A 23,325-nucleotide genomic window follows, 5' to 3' on the forward strand; every position below is an offset into this window, starting at 1 on the left:
CATGTAATTTTGATTTGTACAATATGAGGTGTGATTATTGTACGTGATTTTAACATGGAGATTGTTAAAATGTTGATTTGTCTTCGGACTTGATTTTTGTACAATATGATGTGAGATTATTGTACGTGTTTGGCAAGTCGGAACCTAGCCTTTGGCCGGGCGAAAGTTACGATACAGTTAGAGCTCTAGTCTGTCTGCCGGAGTACTGCATGTGAGGTAACAGGTGGTTATCGGCTCATGAGTACTCATATTGTTGTGATGTTGGGTAGCAAGTGGTTACCCAATATCGGCGGTGTACTACGTGAGGGGTAACAGATGTGTACCAGCGTTCATTAGTACCCGTATTATAAATGTATTAGGGTAACCAGAAGGGTTGCCCGATTTCTCATGAGCACTTTCATTTCATATATGTTTGGGACAACCAAATGGGCCGTTCATTGACTCATGAGTGCATTTATATTTGTTGATTTATGGATTGTTCGTATATATTGATATGCGAATTATATTTTCATTTTACTCATACGAGCTATAAGCTTACCGGGTTTGTATTTACAATCCCGGTGCACCAATTCGATGGTGTAGGGGATAATTCCGCATGTGTTGATTAGTGGAGATTGAGAGACGACTCCGGAGACGCGAAGTTGTTCATTATCCTGCTTGTGGTGAGGTTTATAGTGCGGATTTGTGTGTGAGAACTTGTGAGAATTTATTTGTGAGTTTTGTGAGAGATTGTGAGGATTATTAGATTTCCAATTTATATAATGTTGAATTATAAATTTGGTTTGTAATAATTGGTTGTCTGAGTTGTATTGTGAACTCAGTAATGATCCGCTGTACATTTAAACGATTTTGATTCGTTGAGATTGTTTTGGTGTTTCTCGACTTTGAAATTTTGAGTTTTCTGCTCGAAATTTTAGGGTCGTTACATGCAATTCTCAGACAAGGACAATGGTCTCACACTGGAGAGGTAGGATAACTTCATTATCAGCCAAAATGCACATACATCAAAAGAGGTCTCATACCAAGGTAAGTTATGACATAAGCGTCAAACCAATGACAAACACCTTCACATAGAATAACCGCAAAAACCTAAGGCTACTAACCACAAACCGAACATTCCATTAACTTCTATAGAAGATACTACGTCGCCTAATGACCGCAATTGGTGTGCAACAAATAATATCCAGAGTAGAACATAAAGATTTGTACCCAATAGCTTTAGGTAAAACGACAAACTCTACATATATACGTCTCACCCGACTCCCACACAGTAGGATTGCTTGTAGGAGCATTAGGCCTAGCAACAACCCTCGCCAAAGACATAGGACTAGAGACCGCTGCCAAGAATGAGCATGACCCTTCGTCACCGATGTAAAATCGAAATCTGGCCTTGTTCTCTGGCTGGCCCCTAATCCCCACCATCTCTGCACGGTTTGCAAACCTACACAAGCCAATCGCTGCAACCACAACCAGTGCTAATAGCACCGTCATCAATCGTAGACCAGCAACAATATGATCGGAGAAGTCGACGAGGAGCTTCTCGCCACCAACACGATCAACGTTGAGGGACCTCCCCACACCGCCATACCCACTCAATCCACAGTCACCGCTGCCTTGCTCGAGAGAAAAGCGCCGCCGCTGCTTGTAGAATCCTAGGTTTTGAGAAAATCCTCTCCGAGACTTTTGGAGGCGCTCTCCCATACCTTCTCGTCTCACACTCTTACGAAATGATCAAGTCTAGCTTTATAAATTACCGTGATGAATTAATCCTGTGTATCCAACGTACTTTAAAAACTGTTACAATTCATCGAGTTCAATACGATAGCAATAAAAGATCTTAATAGTTTAATAGTTAAATGTGTCACACTTCTTCTGTGTCAACCTAACGGGAAACTCAGCATCAACAGCGATCTAATTGGAACCTCAGAGCATATATCTATATGGAGGTGTACGTGATGATCGAAGGAAACTAATCTGAACTTTATAAGCAATATGAATTGTTAAATTAATTATTATTTACAAAGATAGATATATATATATATATATACATACATACTTCAGATGAAGAGTTTACGTAAAATCTGTGTTGTCTTTTGCTTCCTAGCTAGCTAGCTTCAAACTCTTTCTTGAGCTGTTTGAGGAGTAGCTTGCATTTCTTGATCAGTGAAAGCAAGCTCAACAGTTGGAACGATTTCCGGAGATGCTTGACCGTGAGATGAAGTTTCTAGCTCTCCACAGAATGAAGATGTTGCATGACTTGCATCCGTTTGGTTGGTGTAGCTAAATGGACTTTCAGGCCACTTATTATTTGGTGAGCCAATAACATCATGATCTGGAGCACCAGTGATATGTCTACTGCTTTTAAAAGTACTAGACTCAACTGCTTTGTCATTAAAAATCTGGAACATGGTCCTAGTCCTTTTCCACTTGGAAGCTCTTGAATCAGAAGACATCAAAACTTGCTTATGATTGTGAAGGAAGGAAGTTGCAAATATGAGAAGAGCTGATATTGAAGCTATCCCAGCAATGAGAAATAGGATCCAAAAGCTCTCTAGGCCAAGACTACTGCCGTACAGTTTCTCGGTACCCGGATCTTTGTTGCAATTGTTTTCTTTTCTGATCCATTTATCTTCAAGGTTCATTATCGTCTCTCGTTCTGTCAAATTGAGGATTGCTTGTGAAACATCCGGTATAAGAGGAGAACCTTTCGGAAATACCTGTAAAGCCAACATCAAATACAAATTACATAAGAGAAATGTAGCCTCAGGAGAGGAAAAGAGAAAGAGAGAAGAATTTGTATATAGTTCTATGTGATGACAGAGATCTTACGAAGGCAAAGCCATCAGTTCTAAATATAGGTCCAATCATGGTATATTTGGAACAATATTTTGCAACAAAAACCTTCATATAGGGGGTTTCATGAAACATAGCAGCAATGCCGCCATTTCGACTCCCCTTCGAAAGAGCTACATCTATTTCTTCCATCTTTTCATAACCTTTAAGCCTGTTAGCATGAAATCCTTTTTCTATCAAGATACCATATATATAAGAACTCGTCATATAGCCCACATTGTCACCATTCCTCAGAAGATCATATATATCGGTGACAGTTGGTTGGAGTTGTTGAATTGTCAACAGTGACGCCAAACTAGCTGTGTAGCTCTGTGTCACAATTAGCACAACAAATATCCATATAATCATCACAAATCTTGCCAAATTACTGACCACTTTCTCCCCTGTAAGACGAAATTGAAGAAGTTAGTACTATGCAAATATAAACATATATATGTCTGATATGGAAAAAAAAAATATAAGGTACGATTAGATTAAAGTGTATAGATAATTACTTTGTGAGAAAACCATGGTTGAGAAAGAAAACCAGAAGCTTGTGCCAATTTGATTTGATGGAGAACCACGAAAATCGTCATTAACCCGATGTTCAAGAACCCAAATTACAAACCCTATGAAGATGAAAAAGCCCAGAGTCGTCATCCAAAGGTCCCATGTCAAAGGCTTCAAGAAAACCCATGCACTTTTAGTCCTCTTGTCTTGTACAGGCACAACCATCACTACACCAGACTCGGTATATGGCATAGTAAAACCTGCATATAATGACCTATTTGCTCTAATTGTTGCATCTCCAACCACAGCATCAAAAAACTGTAAGCCAACAGAAAAAAAATGTTGTCAAGCCAAAAAAAAATTAGACATAAACCCAATTTTGAAGCTCCCAGTTAAATCTAAACCCACACCCAAAAGTTTTTTCAATCTAAATCCAAAATTATTTTAACCTAATATTTTTATAACAAATATTTTTCATTTAGAATGGTTTCACTTTTTTACTTTCTAGGTTGAGAAATTGAAACTCCTCCTTAAAATTAGCTTTGACCAACTACTAATTTAGTTAACATTTAATTATATCTATCATAAATGAAATATTTCATTTTGGAGAAATTTGAGAAAACCAGTATCAACATTAATTTAGAGAAATTATAGAATATACAAGAGTGAAACAAAGATATGATTGAAAAATATAAAAAAATTCTTTTTTAAGATGATTAATTATTTGAATTTGTAATAATGAGCCTTAAATTTTGTCTTAGTTTTTGTTTCTCCATCTCTTGACGTCTATTTAGTCTCCTATAACTTTATGTTATCAAACATTTTTTTATATATATTTGGAATATACTTTTTATCCTCCTACATATCCAACAGATTGAAAACACATATCATGAACCAAAACAACCCTACACACTATAATTTAAAGAACATTATGAAATCCCCATAATTATCCAATTCCAACACTATGGATGCAGATTTCACTATCTACTAAATAATTATCCACTTTACGTAAACATGTTAAACAGATGCAAATCATGTTACCTACTAAGTAGATTTTAATGCTCTATAGAATAGAACTTATTACCTCAACCTTAGATGCACAACAAAACCACACATACTCTACAGATACAAATCCAAACTAAATTGTGAAACCTACCTACTCAACAAAATTATGAAACCTACAAATCTCAACCAATACACAAGTAACCATATGAATCATCTCACATATTTAGCAGACTTAAGGAAAAACATACATATTTCATAAAATCATATACTCCACTGAACAATAAGGATTATGTTTTTTACCGATTGCATAAATAACAAAAATACCTACTATAAGGTAGTACTTGAGTAAGAGATTTGGAGGTGATAAGGAATTTCATAAATGAAGGGATTTCAAGGTGAATGAATTAATATGAGGTGATGAGATGTTAAATTGAAGCTACAATTAAGCAATTCAGAAAACATACCAATTGTATTTGTACCAATGGCAAAGAAAGTAATTTTCATCAAGAACAAGTTTTATTTCTTATAACAAATAATTATTTTTTTATTTCTTGTTCAAACTAACATAAAGAGTTTTAAGGGTGGATTTAGATTAAAAGGGGTATTGATTTTTGGGTCTATAATTAATTACCCAAAAAATAATGATAGTGAACAAAATTGATACTGTAAGCATAATTGTTGTATTCATTGCTCATCTTTCAACATAATGTATATCAGATATAGAAAATGCGAAGAAAATTAAGATGTACTTACCCCAGTATGTACTTGATACACCAAATCATTGTATGTGCCAGCGCTGCTTCCATTAGCCTTTGCAAAGGGAATTAACTCGTATGGTAGTGAATATGGTAAGATCTCCACTACGGCCTTGAAAACGTCAATACTAAACCCGGTGACATCCACTGTATTAGTGCTTGCATTTCCGGTCACTCTAACAGACTCTAGAAAACCATCCTTCACAGGAACTCCTATTCTCAACTTGGTACCGTTTGCCGGGATATCCCATCCTTTAGGAACCGATAACGACTCTTCAGGCCATATTATATGTAACGACCCTAAAATTTTGAGCCTAAAAACTCAAAATCTCAAAGTCGTTAGAACACCAAAAACAATCTCAATGAAAATGAAATCATTTAACGTGCATAGCGGATCATCTCTGAGTTCCAAATACAACTCAGTCAAACCGATTATTACAAACCAAATTTATAATTCGACATTACATATGATGGAAAATGTAATAATCCTCACAAATAAAATCACACCAATTCTCACACACAAAATCCACGCTAGAAATCTCACCACGAACAGGACACGTACGACTTCAAATCTCCGGCGTCGTCACTCGATCTCCACTAATCAGTACCTGCGGAATTATCCCCTACACCATTGAATTGGTGCACCGGGATTGTAAACACAAACCCGGTAAGCTTATAGCTCGTATGAGTAAAATGACAATACCGTTCGCATATCAATATATACGAAAAATCACAATCAACAAATATAAATGCCCTCATGAGTCAATAGACGGCCCATCAGGTTGTCCCAAAGAAATATGAAAATAAAACGCTCATGAGAAATTAAGTAACCCTTCTGGTTAGCCAAATGCATTTATAATACGGGTACCAAGAACGCTGGTACACATCTGTTACCCCTCTCGTAATACACCGCTGATATTGGATAGCCACCCGCTACCCAACATCCAAAACAATCTGAGTACCCATGAGCAGATAACCACCCGTTACCTCACATGCAGTACTACGCTGATATTGGGTAACCACCCGCTACCCAACATCCAAAACAAACTGAGTACTCATGAGAAGATAACCACCCGTTACCTCACATGAAGTACTATGGCTGACAGAATAGAGCTCTAACTGTATCGTAACTTTCGCCCGGCCAAAGGCTAGGTTCCGACTTGCCAACACGTACAATAATCTCACATCATATTGTACAAAATCAAGTCCGAAGACAAATCGACATTTTAACAATCACTGTGTTAATAACACGTACAATAATCACACATCGTATTGTACAATTCAAAATTATGTTCGATATAATCTCAATTAAATCATAACAGTATATTATATAGCAAACTATATATATTCGTACTTATTTACCATTTATACCATATATATATAGTCCACTATATCCTATACATGTCATATTTCACAACACATGCTCAATACCGATTTCTCGTCATTGAAATGACCATTTGTAATGAATTAATAACAATATATAATATAATGAACTATATATATAGGTACTTATTACCATTTATACAATATATATGTAATCCACTATATTGTATACATGTTTGTAATTCATTACTAAATACTCTTGCAAAATATTGAATCACCGCGAGGGTAGATTCGTAAATACGTGAGATTTTACTCACCTTATCGACTCGAGCGTAATTCCACAATTCCCGATGATAATTCATTTCCTCGATTTAACGATCACCTTGAAAAGATAAGAAAAGAATTTAGAATCGTTTCGTAAACCTTTAAATGCCGAAACAGTAATAATCGGTTACTGTTCAGTAATTTTCGGTTTTACGAAGTTACTGTTCACTGTTACTATTTCACGGTTACTGTACAAATAAACAATAATACGTATTTCTATACGTATAAATACTATATACGTATTTATGTACGTATAAATATTATATATGTATTCATGTACGTATAAATATTATATACGTATTTCTGTACGTATAAATACTATGTACGTATTTCTGTACGTATAAATATTATATACGTATTTCTGTACGTATACGTACCGTTTAAATGTAAATACAAACTCAGTAAATAAAATTTACTAAATTACCCTTTTACAAATTACTTTTTTTACAATTACTGAAGGTAATTTATATTTACATTTACCGAAGGTAAAATTTAATTACATTTACCGTCGTAACTAAAATTTACATTTACATTTAAGTAAATTACCAAAATACCCCTATCAGAAAACACTGTCACACCGCCGCACGTGGAACGCGTGGGGCCCACGCGCCGAGCCCAAAACCGGCGCGTGTGATATCACCACCACCCCAAAACCCTCCTCCTTTCTCCCCTCTTCCTTCCTCCGATCCTAGGCAGCCCCTACGCCACCCCACACCTCCACACGCGCCGCTTAATGCGGCGGTGGTCCACCCTCACCTCCTATCTCCGATCTGCTCCAAACAATTCGCAATTCACCAACAATCACAACCAACCCATCAATACAACAAATCATACCTTAATCGAAGCCAAGAACTCAAATTTGGCTCCGAAAGAGCTTGAATCGCCGACCGTCCTTCGATTCCTCGGGGAGGGCTTGAATCGTGGGGTTTCGTCCCTAAATCGATGGCAGAAGCTCCAAGGGCGACGATCGGCGTGCTCTCCTTCGTGCCCTCGCGTCGCCAAGGTGATGGTTGCAGCCTCGGGTTGGAGTGCGGAGACTCACGACGCCACGAGGTGCTGCGACGATCTTGGGGTTCGTAGAGGAGGGTCGTGCAGTGCTCTTGGGCCAGGCGGTGATGACCACGGCAGCCTGAAGGTTGAGATCGCCGGTGTTGAGGAGGTTCGGAGGGAGAGAGTTCGAGGGAAGAGAGAGAGGTTTCGAGGGAGAGGAGAAATGAGGGAGGCGGAGAGAAACTTAGGGGTTTCCAGTTATGGAAACCCTAGTTAAAAAAAAATTCCTTTTTATATTAGTTTCCAAATCGGAAACTAACTTCCGACGTGAATAACTTTTACGTACGTCGTCCGATTAAAACGCGTCACATATCCACGAACTGGTATCGATGCACTCTACAAATTTCGTGAAGGAAGATTTCGCAACCGGGCGACGAAATAAAAGTCGATAAATTCGTTTGGAAACGTAACGTTTTCTTATTAACCGTTTCGTAACGTTTGCAAACAATCATATTCATTTAAACTGAAATTCATGTCTTTATAGAACTCAAATTAATTCAAATAATGTATTTGAAATTTAGGGTTATTACATTATAGGTCTAAGATCGCAAGAGGGAGTTGATATTCTACTACTTCTTGAACTCAACCGCTTTACAACCCTTCCAGTTTCCGGTGTCCAATATCCAACTGTTCTTGGTCCATCACCATTCACATTGATAATCTTAAAAGTTGATACATTAAGTTGCTTATCAACAAGATTGAAGTTTCCAGCCATACCACTAAAATTAATAACAGATAATGCACGGGCAAGTTTTGAACCATGATGAGAGACCTCAAAGGTATCCAGATCTGTTAATTTGAAGGAAGAAGCATTAATCCTCTTTTGGAATTTGAAACGTAGACCGGCAACCTTTTCAATTGCCATGGCTACTGCAAAAACGGCATCATATGCCCGCAATCCAAAAGCATCTAACTGAACATCAATGAATTTGGGATTGTCTTGTTGGAACTGTCTTTTCCACCTTGATATGAATTTGCTAAGCTTCTTTGTCCTTGGAATGTAACTTTCTACACCTAACAGGCCTTGCATCGAATCAAGGAAGGAAACCATAGACTTTATATTATTTCCAATACCATTAGTCGTGATCCAAACAAAACCCTCCTCCATCATTCCTATCTCTTTCGCCTTTGCAAATAGCCGAGACGAAAGAGCAGGCTTCATATGCACAATAAATACTCGAGTCTGCATCGTCATCAACTTGTAAAGCTCCTATTCAATTTTGTCATCAGAGGCTAATTCATGAATTGCACTTCTATGGGGAACATGAGCGTCCACCTCTTGCAAAGCATCAATTAAAAAAGGTATGACTCCTTCCCCGTACATATCGTCTACGTAGATGGGCACGACCCGTCTCCATCCAAAGTTTTGAACAATAGCACTTATAGCTTTCACTTGATTCAAGTCATTTTGTGCAAATCGAAAAAAATAAGAACTCTGAAGTGAGGTAAGAGATGGGCTTGTTGCAGAAAATGTAACGATGGGTACATGAGCTTGCTCTCCAAGATTAACAACGAAACTTGCCTGCGTTGACGACACCGGTCCTAGGATGGCTTTCACTTCGACATTCTTTATCAGATCTAAAGCTGTGTTCATTGTGAAAAAAAAAATTTATTAAGTTTGAGATTTATGAGCTAATTAGCAATTACAACAGTAGAATGAAAAATGTAATCAGGGTCTATATTATGTCTCTAACATTTGGTCATGATCGTTGCTTGGTCAGTTGGTCACTTTGAATCGGTTAGGGCTCGTCAACGGACCGGGCCGGGCCGGGTATTTTTAAAAATACGAAGATCCAAGCCCGCCCACCTAAGGCGGGCCTTGCGGGCTTTTGCGGGTCGGGCCTTACGGGCTTGTATTAGAAAAACAATATAATACTCTAATTTAAAGGTTTGAAATAATAAAAGAATTGTTAGAAAACATTCTAAAATAAAAGTCACAAATAAATTCTAGTTTCGAAATATTGTCGATCGACACCAATAGATGTGATCGATATATATATTTAGGGACCGTGTAAAAATTTCATCCAATTCGGACCTTGTTTAACCGTCGGAATTTTCGGTTAACAACAAAAAGTGGCGTTTTCACATAATAAAATCTCATTGACCGGGGCTTTACCAAATAGATTTCTTCAATTCGACCGCACACGATAGGTAACAAAAATTAGGTGATTTCAAATATGTAAACAAATTTCCACATTCGCATCTTGGTAATTGGTCCTCCCTTAGGGCATATTAGTGTTGTTTTTGGTTTACCGGAAATTCCGACGGTTAAACGAGGTCCGAATTGCATGAAATTTTAAAATTATCATTAAATATATATATTGATCACATCGGATGGTGTCGATCGATTCCGAGAAGTTTTCTTCATATAGTCGCTTCATAATGTGATAGTTTTATTATAAACCTAATATAATGTTATAATACATTAGTGGACACTTCGGGGATCGAGAACTCAAATTCAAAATATGGTCGATCGACACCAGTAGATGTGATCGGTATATATATTTAGGGAAACCGTAAAAATTTCGTCCGTTTTGGACATGGTTTGACCGTTCGTACTAACGGTCAACTAAAAAAGAGGCATTTTGACATATTTAAACCTCATTGACCGGGGCTTTGCTAACTAGATTTCTTCAGTTCGACCGCGCACGATAGGTAACAAAAATTAGGTGATTTCAAATATGTAAACAAATTTCCACATTCGCATCTTGGTAATTGGTCCCCCCTTAGGGCATATTAGTGTTGTTTTTGGTTTACCGGAAATTCCGACGGTTAAACGAGGTCCGAATTGCATGAAATTTTAAAATGATCATTAAATATATATATTGATCACATCGGATGGTGTCGATCGATTCCGAGAAATTTCCTTCATATAGTTACTTCATAATGTGATAGTTTTATTATAAACCTAATATAAGGTTATAATACATTAGTGGACACTTCGGCGATCGACAACTCAAATTCAAAATATGGTCGATCGACACCAGTAGATGTGATCGGTATATATATTTAGGTAACCCGTAAAAATTTCGTCCGTTTTGGACATGGTTTGACCGTTCGTACCAACGGTCAACTAAAAAAGAGGCGTTTTGACATATTTAAACCTCATTGACCGGGGATTTGCCAACTAGATTTCTTCAGTTCGACCGCGCACGATAAGTAACAAAAATTAGGTGATTTCAAATATGTAAATAAATTTCCACATTCGCATCTTTGTAATTGGTCCCCCCTTAGGGCATATTAGTGTTGTTTTGGTTTACCGGAAATTCTGACGGTTAAACGAGGTCCGAATTGCATGAAATTTTAAAATGATCATTAAATATATATATTGATCACATCGGATGGTGTCGATCGATTCCGAGAAGTTTCCTTCATATAGTCGCTTCATAATGTTATAGTTTTATTATAAACCTAATATAAGGTTATAATACATTAGTGGACACTTCGGCGATCGACAACTCAAATTCAAAATATGGTCGATCGACGCCATTAGATGTGATCGGTATATATATTTAGGGAACCCGTAAAAATTTCGTTCGTTTTGGACATGGTTTGACCGTTCGTACCAACGGTCAACTAAAAAAGAGGCGTTTTGACATATTTAAACCTCATTGACCGGGGCTTTGCTAACTAGATTTCTTCAGTTCGACCGCGCACGATAGGTAACAAAAATTAGGTGATTTCAAATATGTAAACAAATTTCCACATTCGCATCTTGGTAATTGGTCCCCCCTTAGGGCATATTAGTGTTGTTTTTGGTTTACCGGAAATTCCGACGGTTAAACGAGGTCCGAATTGCATGAAATTTTAAAATGATCATTAAATATATATATTGATCACATCGGATGGTGTCGATCGATTCCGAGAAGTTTCCTTAATATAGTTGCTTCATAATGCAATAGTTTTATTATAAACCTAAAAAAATATGTATGTATAATATTTTATTATTTGGCGGGCTTTTACGGACCGGGCCTTGCGGGCTTTTGGCGGGCCGGGCCGGGTTTCACAACTCTAATTTAAGCCCGGCCCTCTACCAACGGAAGCGGGCTTTGGCGGGCTTTCTCGCGGGCCGGGCCGGGTAAAAGCCCGTCGGGCTTACGGGCCTCCGCGGGTTTTTCGGGTCCGCGGGCTAAATGATGAGGCCTAGTCAAGATGGCGGTGACCGTGCTTGGCATGGCGGCTACGTGGGGAGAATTTTCAACCTCGATTGTGCTTGTGCGGGATGATGGGATCTTTGGCGGCTTGAGAAAGATATGGTGTGGGTGCTGATGCGAATTAATGGTGCCAATATGTGTACTATATGACAAGTAGGATATACATGGTACCGTTCTAGTATGTTCTACCTTGATAGTAAATTGTATGAAAAATGCTAGGGCGCTATAACCATATGTGACATGTTGTGTTATCTTGTAGTGTATGCAATTAAAATAATTATAAAAAATTATTTTTAAATGAAAAGAAAATCATATATTTATTGATATAAAAATTCTAGATTATAATTTTATGACAATTTATTAGATTTTATGGGACAAGTAAGGTAACAAATATTATTATGCTCATGTATACTCTAATCTTAATTAATACCGTATGTTATGATGGTAATAGAAGAAAATTTCCATCTTTTTGTTACTAAATATGTAAATAATTTTTTTACATTTATGAATTATATTAATTTATACAATTAATGACTACAATTAATTACCATAAATTCTATATCGAATTATTAATTAAATTACAAAAATATAAAATCTCTAACAAAACTATTTAGGACGAAATAGTATTATTTTAAAATATTTTTTGAGCACACACATCCATATTTTTCTTGGATGAAATAATTTTTTTGAAAATATTTTTCGGGCACACACACGTATATATAATTTGAAGTGTTGAATTTTTTTATTATATTTTGCAAGCATTATCATGATGAAAAAAGAAATGATAAAAAAATTCACAAAAATATTTGTTTACAATAATTTAAAGTCATTAAGTTAACCAGGATAATAATATTATTTTATTTAAAATGACAATTTATGATTATTTTAATTGTTGAAATAATAAGGTAACGTGATATGTCAGATAAGATTATAACGTTATATTGCGGCGTTAAAACATTTTTCAAATTATATATACGTACGTTGTTTCATACCATATGTACACTAGGGTACAGTCAAAACGTTATCGATCAAAACCAGACAAAGATCTTCCATTAAGTTTTATTGGTTAGATTAGCAAAAATTGATTTCTTAAATCTTAAACATACATGCATGGGACGTTAGTATTTCACTAATTTGTAGGTCATCAAAGGTATAGCAAATTACGTACCCAGGCCATCTATATATCTTATATATCATCAATATATCACCTATCTATAATAACTTAATGAGAGAGAGAGAGAGAGAGAGAGAGAGAGAGAGAGAGAGAGAGAGAGAGAGAGAGAGAGAGAGAGAGAGAGAGAGAGAGAGAGAGAGAGAGAGACCTGCGGCAGCTGCACCAACCACATTTCCATTGGAGTTCCTGGTGTTCAAAACGACCCTAGTCTTGTAGTGAGCATTGGAAGCATAGAAATCTGAGAGCGCCATTTCGATGCAACTCAAATACATTTTCCCAGTCGATTCGTCAAGTTCTACGATAACTCCCACGTTCACCGGGATTAATGTTGTTCTGCTTTCACCTCCCATGGCGGTGACCATGAAAATCCATGAGAAAAGAAGAAGGATACTCCACTTCTGATTCTCCATAGAGCTCATGTTTAATTTGAAGTGCAAGGTCATGACTCGCTCCTGTATATCAAATGTCAGACGTACTACTCCATTATATTTATATACGAAATAACCAGAAATGCTAGGCGGATATATGATCGGTATACGAAAGTCCTACGAAAAGATAGACCAACATATTTGGCCAACACTTAATCCAACATATACGTACAATATGGGACGAACTGATCAAAGATAGAAAGACTTATACTAGTCTCTATCTTTTCATTCACACCGCGTAAGAATTATTATTAGCCAGTGATTAATAATGTAATATACATATATTATACACACACACACACACGCATATACATGAAGTTTCTCATCATTTCCTGGCTAACATGCTTTGGCTACTTTGACGTGGTAAGTGTGCGCGCGCGCGCGCGAGATCAAATGTTCATTCTTCGACTGAAATGGACGTATCTGTCGCACTCGCATGCATGCATTTGGTATAAGTCCAAGTATGGAAGATGCATGGGAGATGCCTTAGATATTATTCTTCGACTGAAAGTCTGGAATAGACATGTTGCATGCGCAGCGTGGCTTTCAAACTCCGATCCGAGTTGAAGAAATCCAACTACTATAGTTTGTATTATTCAAATAATTTTTGTCGTATTGAGAATCTGAGATATCTTTTTTCGATGATAGATTCTGAGATATCTTCGTGTACAAGTATCCATATATTCCAAAATCCTGGGAAATATAATCAGTCAAATACGCTGAATTGAAATTTAGGTTAGACTTTTTTGAACAACGGTCTTAATAATTCTAGATCATAATTGGCTATTAAGATGTTTTCAGTTCGCCAAGTTGTCTCTTGCATGCCCATAGATTAAGTCCAATATTTGTATATGCACTCAGAATCTTCGAGTTCAATTTTTCCATTTTGTTTTCTGATCGCATTTAACCCTAAAATTATGCTATGAACGTTCTCTACGTAAGAGTGTTTCCAAAAGACTAGTTATTATGGAAAAATTTAGCTTTCAATCAAAATTTATGTTAACTTTATATCTCTATCAGACTAGCTATTTATAAATTAGATTTAGTTTTAGCTAAAAACTCAAGCTAAATATAGCTAGAAAAAAAAATAACTCTAACTAAATTATGTTATGTGTTGAAATTTAAATTAACTTAAGAATAACTATCATTGCTGAAGTACAACACAATCTTAGAGTAGCAAAATGTTAGTTTTAGCTATTTTTAGGTATTGAAATATCTAATACTGTTGGAGATGCCCAAAAAAAATTTCACAAGGGCCACTTTTCTTTTTCGTGCGTATTGCCATTTTCCCACGAATTTGTGTGCGCATTGTCGTTGCTCACGTTGCAGCGGCACTTTCAAAGAATGTCCGGAATACTCCCGTGGCTAATACTCAATTTTATCACATTTGTAGTTTATTCGTGAGTCACGGGCCCACCCTGGTCTCGTGTTTGAATTCTCCCATGAATCTCAACATTTGTGCTTTTGACATGTATAAGTATTCGTTTTCGTACATGTTTGTAGTCCAATTAATACAGTGAAATCTAAAACCAGTATTCTCATTTTGTAGTTCATCATCAACTAATTAGGTCCATAATTGTTCTTTATGAAGAACTCCCGGCCAGTAGATATGCAATATCTAGTCCAACGAGTCCGTCATAGTTGGCTGAGTGTTTCTTCTATCATTCACAAAGGATGAAAATTAGACAGCAATCACTAAATAGTATATATGAATGATGGATCCAAATGATGTATTTTGCCTTTAGATTTGAAATGATGAAGCAAGCTCTGATCTTGATTCCAACCACCACCTTAATTTGAGTTATGGGTCAAGTGACTCAAGTCTGCCTTCACCTGAAAGCTTCTGCAAAACCCAAATCAAACAAAAGTTATGAAGGCTCTTCCCCAATCTATCACAATAAATATATAAATCAACTCATCTTCAAACAAGTGTTCATTAGCCGCACTCACCCAACAATACCTATTGGAGATTTTGCTTTGACAACCGTCACTATGAGTTCCCGATCTGAGTTGGGGTGGTATTGATCACTGGAGAGTAATGAAGAGATATGTGAGAGAAATTAGAAAATAATCATCTTTTCAATGAAAGACATATACAATAAAAAAAACATATCTCAAATCTAACGCTAAAGATCTCGTATGCCAATAAAACAAATTGCAGGAGCCCTAACTCACCCAAGTGATAGAGGATGTATAAGAGTCCACATGAAAAGAGATTTCAAAATTCAGCAAAAAAATTTCTTGTGTTGCCTCATGCTGGGTTAATTGGTTGTTAGCATGTTGTTGGGCTCTGTTGTTGTTTTGTTGTAGTTTTTAGCTGGCGCTGGTTGTTTCTTTCCTTTTTTGTTTTGTGTATAGCTTTTTGCCCTTTGGCTCTATTGATGTGCTTAGGTGGGACTAAGCTTGGTTGGTTGAGTTTAGATCTGCTTTTCTTTCTTTTTTAGCTTTTGTATGCGATTACAACAATGAGGCTTGGAGTTTTTTAGTATGGCCATGATCGGCTTCTTCATTGTCTTGTCTGTGTTGTATATTTGTGGGTTTGGCAGATAGTTTCTTAATTACTAAATATGAGTTTATTTCTTGTTCGTGGTTGACTTATTATAATCGACGGCTATCATGTACTTGATCCACTTTAATTAATTGGTTCTCGTACATGAGAACCAAAGAGAGTGAGAAACAATAGGGGCCTGGAGACAAAGGAAATATAATTGGTTAAGTAAAGAAAAACGTACAAATCCCACCTTGAACTTGCCGCCATCTACGTTTTGTGATTTTTAAGAGGTGAAACCCATGTATTAGGCATTTAATAGATTACATCTGTTGGTATTTGGTAAAAGTAGTCTTATGGTCATACATTCGGATACATATGTGACTTATAAGATTATTAAAATATTAAATTTGTAAATAAAAGGTTTAAATCAGTAAACAAAAGAAAAATGTAGTCAATGCACTGTTGAAGGGCGGGTTCCCATGAAACTAATATCGCTTATACTCCCTTTTCTAGTAGGGACTGATGCCATCAAATAGCATAATGAACTAGAGGGAACTACGAGTGAACGTTAAATGCAGTACGTGGTGCCGTCATCAAGAACTCGTATCAACTTGTAAGGGGTTAGTTAGCCGGCTACTCGGCCATAGTGACTAAGTACGTGAGAGTCGATTAGGACGTAGAAACGGCTCAGCAGTACGTCGTTAATTATAGGTCTCCCGTTGTCGCCATAAATCCCCTAATGCTTGAGACTAGGAAGAGGGATATATAAACATTACATATATTACATGCATGCAAATGATGCAATAATAGATGCATAGCTTTGATATAGAAACTTCATATATACTAGAAGCTAATTAACTCATTATTGTTGAATTAATATTACAGTAATAATATACATGAAGAGAAGTTCTATACATCTTTCGTTTTGCATTTCCTTTTTTCTCTTAATCAAGTTGTTTTGGAAGTCTCATGGGTTTCTTGAATTGTGATGGCATGCTCATACGATGGAAAAATTTCCGGAGATGCTAGACCATGAGATATTGGTGTTTCTTGCCCGGAAAATGCAGAAGTCGCCTCTGTATGGTTGGTATAGCTCTGTGGACTTTCTGGCCAGTTGTTATTTGGTGGTAATGATTTTCCTTCAAGATCATGAGCACCAACAGAACTATCTGAATGTCGACTGCTTTTAAATGTATGAGAGCTAACTTTTTTTTGATTGAAGATCTCGAACATGGCTCTAATCCTTTTCCACACAGAGGTGTCCGAATCAGGGGGCATCAGGACATGCTTATGCTCGTGCAAGAAGGAAGTTATAAATATGATTAGAGCAAATATTGACGATGTCCCTGCAATTAAAAAGAGACCCCAAAAGCTCTCAAGGCTAAGAGCACTGCTAGAATACTTCCCAGTAGAGTCTTTACAGTTACTATCTTTCTTGATCCATTTATCTTCAATCTTCGTCAGCATTCCATCATCTGTCAAATTTAGGACTGCTTGAGTAATATCAGATACCAGAGGAGAACCTTTTGGAAATGCCTGTAAAGTTTACCACAAAATTAAAAAAATCATTTACATGATATGATTTGATCGAAATCACATACATACATATATATGTGTAAATAAAATGAGGAGAGGGAGATCTTACAAAGCCAACGCCATCGGTTTTAAAGATTGGTCCAATCATAGTATATTTGGAACAATATTTTGCAACAAATAGCCGCATGTAGGGGGTTTCATGAACAATTGCAGCTATACCACCCTTTGTGCTCCCTTTTAAAAGAGCTTCATCGATTTCTTCCATATATCCATAAGGCTTCAGCTTGGAATCTTGAAAACCACTTTGTATCAAGAGATCATAAACATAAGCACCCCTCATGTAGCCAACGTTTTCTCCATTCCTTAAGAGATCATCTAAATCATTAATAGTCGGTCGAAGTTGTTGAACAGTTAATAATGATGCTAGATTAGCAGTATAGCTTTGCGTCACTATCAGCACAACAAACACCCATATAATCATCACAAATCTTCCCAAGTTGCTAACCACTCTTTCCCCTGTCAAGTGAGTTCTACATTAGAAAACATGTTGAAAGTATTTAATAAAAATATGATGCATATCTGTTCAATGAAACATAGTACTACTACAGCTAGAGGGTGGTAATGAAATATTACTCTGTGAAAAAACCATGGTTGAAAAAGAGAACCAGAAGCTTGTGCCAACTTGATATGAAGGAGGACCACGAAAATCATCATTGATTCGGTGTTCGAGCACCCAAATCACAAAACCAATGAAGATGAAAAAACACAAAGTCGTCATCCAAAGGTCCCATGTCAAGGGCTGCAAAAACACCCATGCATTTTTTATCCTGCTGTCTATGATTGGCACCACCAACACTACACCAGACTCTGTATATGGCATTGCAAAGTCCACATATAATGTTCTATTTGCTCTGATTGTTGCATCTCCAACCACAGCATCAAATTTCTATCAAGGTCACACAAAAAAAAGTCAAGTAAATAATTAAAGAATCTAATTCATTTATATCTTTTTAACAAAACATGTAAGTAAAAATTAAGAGTATGCACCATGTATTAACGCAGTTGAAAATTAAGAAACTTACCCCAAGGTATATTTGATAGATTAAATCATTATAAGTACCAGCGCTTGTGCCATTAGGATATGCAAAGGGAATCAACTCATAAGGAAGTGCATACGGTAACTTGTCCACTACAGCCTTAAACACATCAATACTGAACCCATTGACATCAGTTGTATTGGTACTCAAATCTGTTGTTACTTTAACAAATTCCTTAAAACCATCCTTCACTGGAACTCCAATTCTCAACTTTGTACCATTTTCTGGGATCTCCCATCCCTTTGGAACGGAGGATGACTCTCCCGGCCATATAATGGGTCCAAGGATATCGCACTTGACAGCCGAAACATTACAACTACTTGTTGTGTTCAAATTCTTCACTAACCTTCCATTTTCCGGTGTCCAATATCCAACTACTCTTGCTCCATAACCATTCACATTAACGATCTTGAATGTTGACAGTTGAAGTTGCCTATCCACAAGATTGAAATCACCAGCTATGCCTCTGAAGCTAGTCAAAGATAAGGCATTAGAAATGTTTGAACCATACTGCGAGATCTTTAAGGTTCCAATATCTGTAGAGTTGAAAGCTGAAACATTTCTGTTTTCAAATCCAAAGCTTGCATTCCCAACATTTTCAATTGCCATGGCTATTGCAAAAGCCGCATCATATGCCCGATATCCAAAAACATCCAACTTAACATCAATGATTTCAGGATTATCTTTTTGGAATTGTCTTTTCCACCTTGATCTGAATTCTCTAAGCTTGGACGTGTCTAAAACATTAGTCTCCACACTTAATACTCCTTGCATAGAATTCAGAACAGATCCCATTGCCCTTAAATGGTCTCCAATCCCATTGGTTGTGATCCATACAAAGCCCTTGTTCATCATTCCAATCTCCTTCGCGTTGGAAAATAATTTGGATGCTAGTTTAGGCATCATATGCACTACAAAGACTCTGGTTTGCATAGTCATTAACTTGTAAAGTTCTATCTTAATCTCATCATCAGTTGATGACTGTGAAATTAGACTTCGATATGGGACATGGGCATTAACCTCGAGCAAGGCATCAATTAGAAAAGGAATGATTCCTTCCCCATACAAATTGTCTACGTAAATGGGGACAACTCGCCTCCATCCAAAGTTTTGAATAACACCACTTATGGCTTTCACTTGGCTAGAGTCATTTTGTGCTAATTGGAAAAAATAGGAGCTTTGAAGTGAAGTAAGTGAAGAGCTTGTTGCAGAAAATGATATGATGGGGACATGAGCTTTTTCTCCAAGATTGACAACAAAAGTTGCTTGCATTGACGTCATTGGTCCCAGGATTGCTTTCACTTCTACATTCTTTATCAGATCCAAAGCTGTTTCAAAAAAAGAATTAATTAGTTGATACAATTTAATATTATGGTGCATATTAGAATGATTGACAAATAACGTGTACGTACGTTTATTGGGAGCATATTTAGTAAGGTTATCCTTTATTTAAATTAAATTTTGGCCCAAATGAGCCAATATTCTCTTTATATTAGCTTTATTAGAACTTTGAATATTTATTAAATAAATAGAAGTAGCTTAAATGTGTGTGTATATATGTGTGTGTGAATTATATAATTACATAAAATGAATGTTTTAAATTTAAATAAATTAAGTTTGAGCTATCTCGCTCTCCCAAGATAGTTGAAAGCGTGAAAGTTAACCTAAAATTATTATATCTTTAGAGAGTCTATTGCGGGTGATATATATTTTTTGTAAAAAAAAAATATGCTCTTTAAAATAACTAAATGCACAATATTATATTTTTTTAACTCATTTTAGCAAAACATGCTTAAAATTTTGATATTCAATCATGTTGGCATCAATCTCTACAGCTGAATTTTAACTATTAATAACAACTAACGGTGAATATATATGTAAGACGTTGCCGCTCATTTTAGGTCATAATGGTGATATAAATAGAATTAAATAAATAAATCTTAAAATATCAACATAAAATATTAATAATTAGTTAAATACATAAAAAATAGTAATTAGAATTTATAATACAAATTAACGAAAATAATTATCTGAAGTTAGTATTTAAAAGTTACTTAGAATCAGGCATGTATCACATGGCATCAAGTTTGATTCACCCTGCCCTATAATTTATCTAGTTCGATTCCTTAACCATCAAAAAGAATTTGGTTGAAAATTTACAGAATAAATCCGTTTTGGGTACCACAATGGTTAATATGAGAAAATGAGAAAAAACCAAGTCTTATAAAAAATTATCTCGAAGGTTTCAACTTTCAACTGTGATATTCAGGGCTCTATACTTATCGATCAAGATATAGTAATTTAAAAAATAACTAATATCAAGAGATCTTGAGTGAGCCGAGCCTATTAACATATGATAATAGAAAAAATGCATCATATCCGAAGAATAAGGCAAGTTTCCCTCATAAATGGGAGAGTGAAACATATTAACTGTGTTTATCAATCATAGCAAAGTTACTGTATTTCTTCTTTCTTCTTATGCAACCAAAAGATAATCATATATAATTACTACAATCCAAATCAAATATAAAAACCCGACACAGAGAGAGAGAGAGAGAGAGAGAGAGAGAGAGAGAGAGAGAGAGAGAGAGAGAGAGAGAGAGGGAGAGAGCGAGTACCTGCATCAGCTGCACCAACGACATCTTCGTGGGAGTTACTGGCGTTCAAAACGACCCTAGTCTTGTATTGAGCATGTGAAGCATAGAAGTCTGAGAGTGCCATTTCTATGCAACTCAAATACATTTTCCCAGCCGGTTCGTCAAGGTCTGCTATAACTCCCACATTCACTGGGATTCTTGTTGTGTTTTCAGCTGCCTGAACCCCCGCCATGAGAATCCATGAGACAAAAACAAGGAGGATACTCCTTCTCTTCTGATTCTCCATCGAGCTCATATGTAATTATACTACGTGCGTGCTTACTTCGGAAAATTGCTGTTATACTAGTTAAGCCAAATACTAATTTATATAGGAGATAGAATAAGCAGAGATCGATGCAAACTCTCTAGTTAAGATGCATGGACACGAAGGTACCACGAAAAGATCACAAGAGAATCAGTCAGTTGATATTATAATTCTTAATTAACGTATGCATGATATATAATTTAGACAAGTAGAATAAGTTAGACTAGCTAAATGCCTAATTAATATCCGGTCACTGGTCCTCCTTCAGGCATATATTTTGATTTGTTAATAAGATTTTTTCTAGAAAACTGACGACGACTTATTACTTTAAACGATCGATAATATCATGCACTTCATAATCTATCATCATCAAGCCATTCCGAGTATCTATATATTGTAAAGTCATCCGGTGTCCTATTACAGCAGATGCCCGGCAATTACCGAGGCTAGCTTAGAATCTTTTGCTTTGTATATTTGAATATATAGTCCTGTATTTTAAATCCAGAGGATGCAGTCATCAACCCGATATCATACTCCTTTAAATATTTGGTTCCAAAACCCCGGGGTTGAAGATGCAGTTGAACGTTTGCAACTTACAAGACGTATGTATAGAGAATATCGTATGGTCAATGGAAGCGTTCTGGAATGGTCCCGGACTACTCTGGTCCAACTCTGCCCATTTGGGTTTTACTCCACCAAAAACAAAGAACATCGGTGATTGAATCTCAAGGACTGTTCCCATCCTCGACATTTTATTACATGTTGTCAACAAGTCCTGACGTTTTGGTATATATTATGTCATTTTCATTCCAGCATAGTCTCTTATTATAGATGATTTAGTTTCAGCCAATTTACTGTATTACATTTGTTGAGTTTCCAGATTTGTGCGTTTCTGTTCACACACGACAGTACCCGGTCGATTTTGCCCTTTGTTTTCCTCTCTTCTGCTCGTTTTCTCTCTGTCGTTTTCTCTCTCACACCCGACGTGTTTTTTTTTTGGGTTCCAAGCGAGGCCTAAAAGGTCAGAACAAACAGTCTCACACCCGACGTTTTGCCCCCTCATTCAAACCAACCTTCCACCTAAGAAAGGTTTTAGTTTCCGCGAATTTATGGTTGGGTCAGATTGAATTTGATTTCCTTCGTGTTTTTAGTTTTTGAAATAGGTTTCAATCTGAATTGGATTCTTCACTAAAGTTTTAGTCTTGATTTCAATTTTATATTTTCGCTATATTATTTTAAACTACTATGAATTTTATTCAATTGGGTTATGAGTTAGAGAATTAAAGTAATGGTTCAGTTGATTTAACAAGATTCATTTTCCCAAAATGCCTATAATCCAATAAAATCAATAAAATTTTATTTTTTACTTAAAAATTTATTCAATTGATTCAAAACTATTATAATTCATTTGATTCAAACGTATTATAATTATATCGAGTTTCTCAATCTTAAATAGAATCACAATACATTAACATTGATATACAATTTATAACAACAACCGCATTCAAACAGATGGATTACAATAAACTAAAATAATACAAATTGAGAACAATATTTCTATTGCGATTCATATATGAAATTATTGAACACGATAATATTACAATATAGCTAGATCTTCCTACGTTTGAAATTTCTTTATTATTTTATAAAGAAAAATTGAGAAATCAGATGTATCGTATTGAATTTTTTTTGTTTATTTTTTATATTTATCTATATTGGTAATTTCACATTTGTTGAAAAAGTCA

General features: G+C 36.1%; 2 protein-coding genes across 2 annotated transcripts; both read right to left on the minus strand.

Moving 5' to 3' along the window:
- Positions 1 to 2,114: 2,114 nt before the first annotated feature.
- Positions 2,115 to 13,567, minus strand: LOC126786325 (glutamate receptor 2.8-like). Its single transcript, XM_050512111.1, is given in 6 exon segments — positions 2,115 to 2,717; positions 2,830 to 3,236; positions 3,348 to 3,660; positions 5,101 to 5,392; positions 8,336 to 9,383; positions 13,276 to 13,567. Coding segments are annotated over 6 exon segments (2,934 nt in total). The 5' UTR covers positions 13,547 to 13,567.
- Positions 13,568 to 16,977: 3,410 nt separating this feature from the next.
- Positions 16,978 to 21,571, minus strand: LOC126786324 (glutamate receptor 2.8-like). The gene is made up of 5 exons (XM_050512110.1): positions 21,298 to 21,571; positions 18,665 to 20,007; positions 18,216 to 18,528; positions 17,692 to 18,098; positions 16,978 to 17,582 (listed from the first exon to the last, which is right to left on the minus strand). Exons 1-5 carry the CDS (start codon positions 21,569 to 21,571, stop codon positions 16,995 to 16,997), a joined length of 2,925 nt encoding a protein of 974 aa, XP_050368067.1. The 3' UTR covers positions 16,978 to 16,994.
- Between the last annotated feature and the right edge of the window lie 1,754 nt (positions 21,572 to 23,325).

The sequence above is a fragment of the Argentina anserina genome, chromosome 3 (assembly GCF_933775445.1).
Source record: "Argentina anserina chromosome 3, drPotAnse1.1, whole genome shotgun sequence".
Taxonomy (NCBI): domain Eukaryota; kingdom Viridiplantae; phylum Streptophyta; class Magnoliopsida; order Rosales; family Rosaceae; genus Argentina; species Argentina anserina.

Coding starts and splice junctions, on each gene's coding strand:
- LOC126786324 (XM_050512110.1), bottom strand. CDS start 21,571: ATGAGCTCGATGGAGAATCAGAAGAGAAGGAGTATCCTCCTTGTTTTT. Junction 20,008..21,297: donor CGTTGGTGCAGCTGATGCAG/GTACTCGCTCTC, acceptor TTTTTGAAACAG/CTTTGGATCTGATAAAGAAT. Junction 18,529..18,664: donor TCTATCAAATATACCTTGGG/GTAAGTTTCTTA, acceptor TGACCTTGATAG/AAATTTGATGCTGTGGTTGG.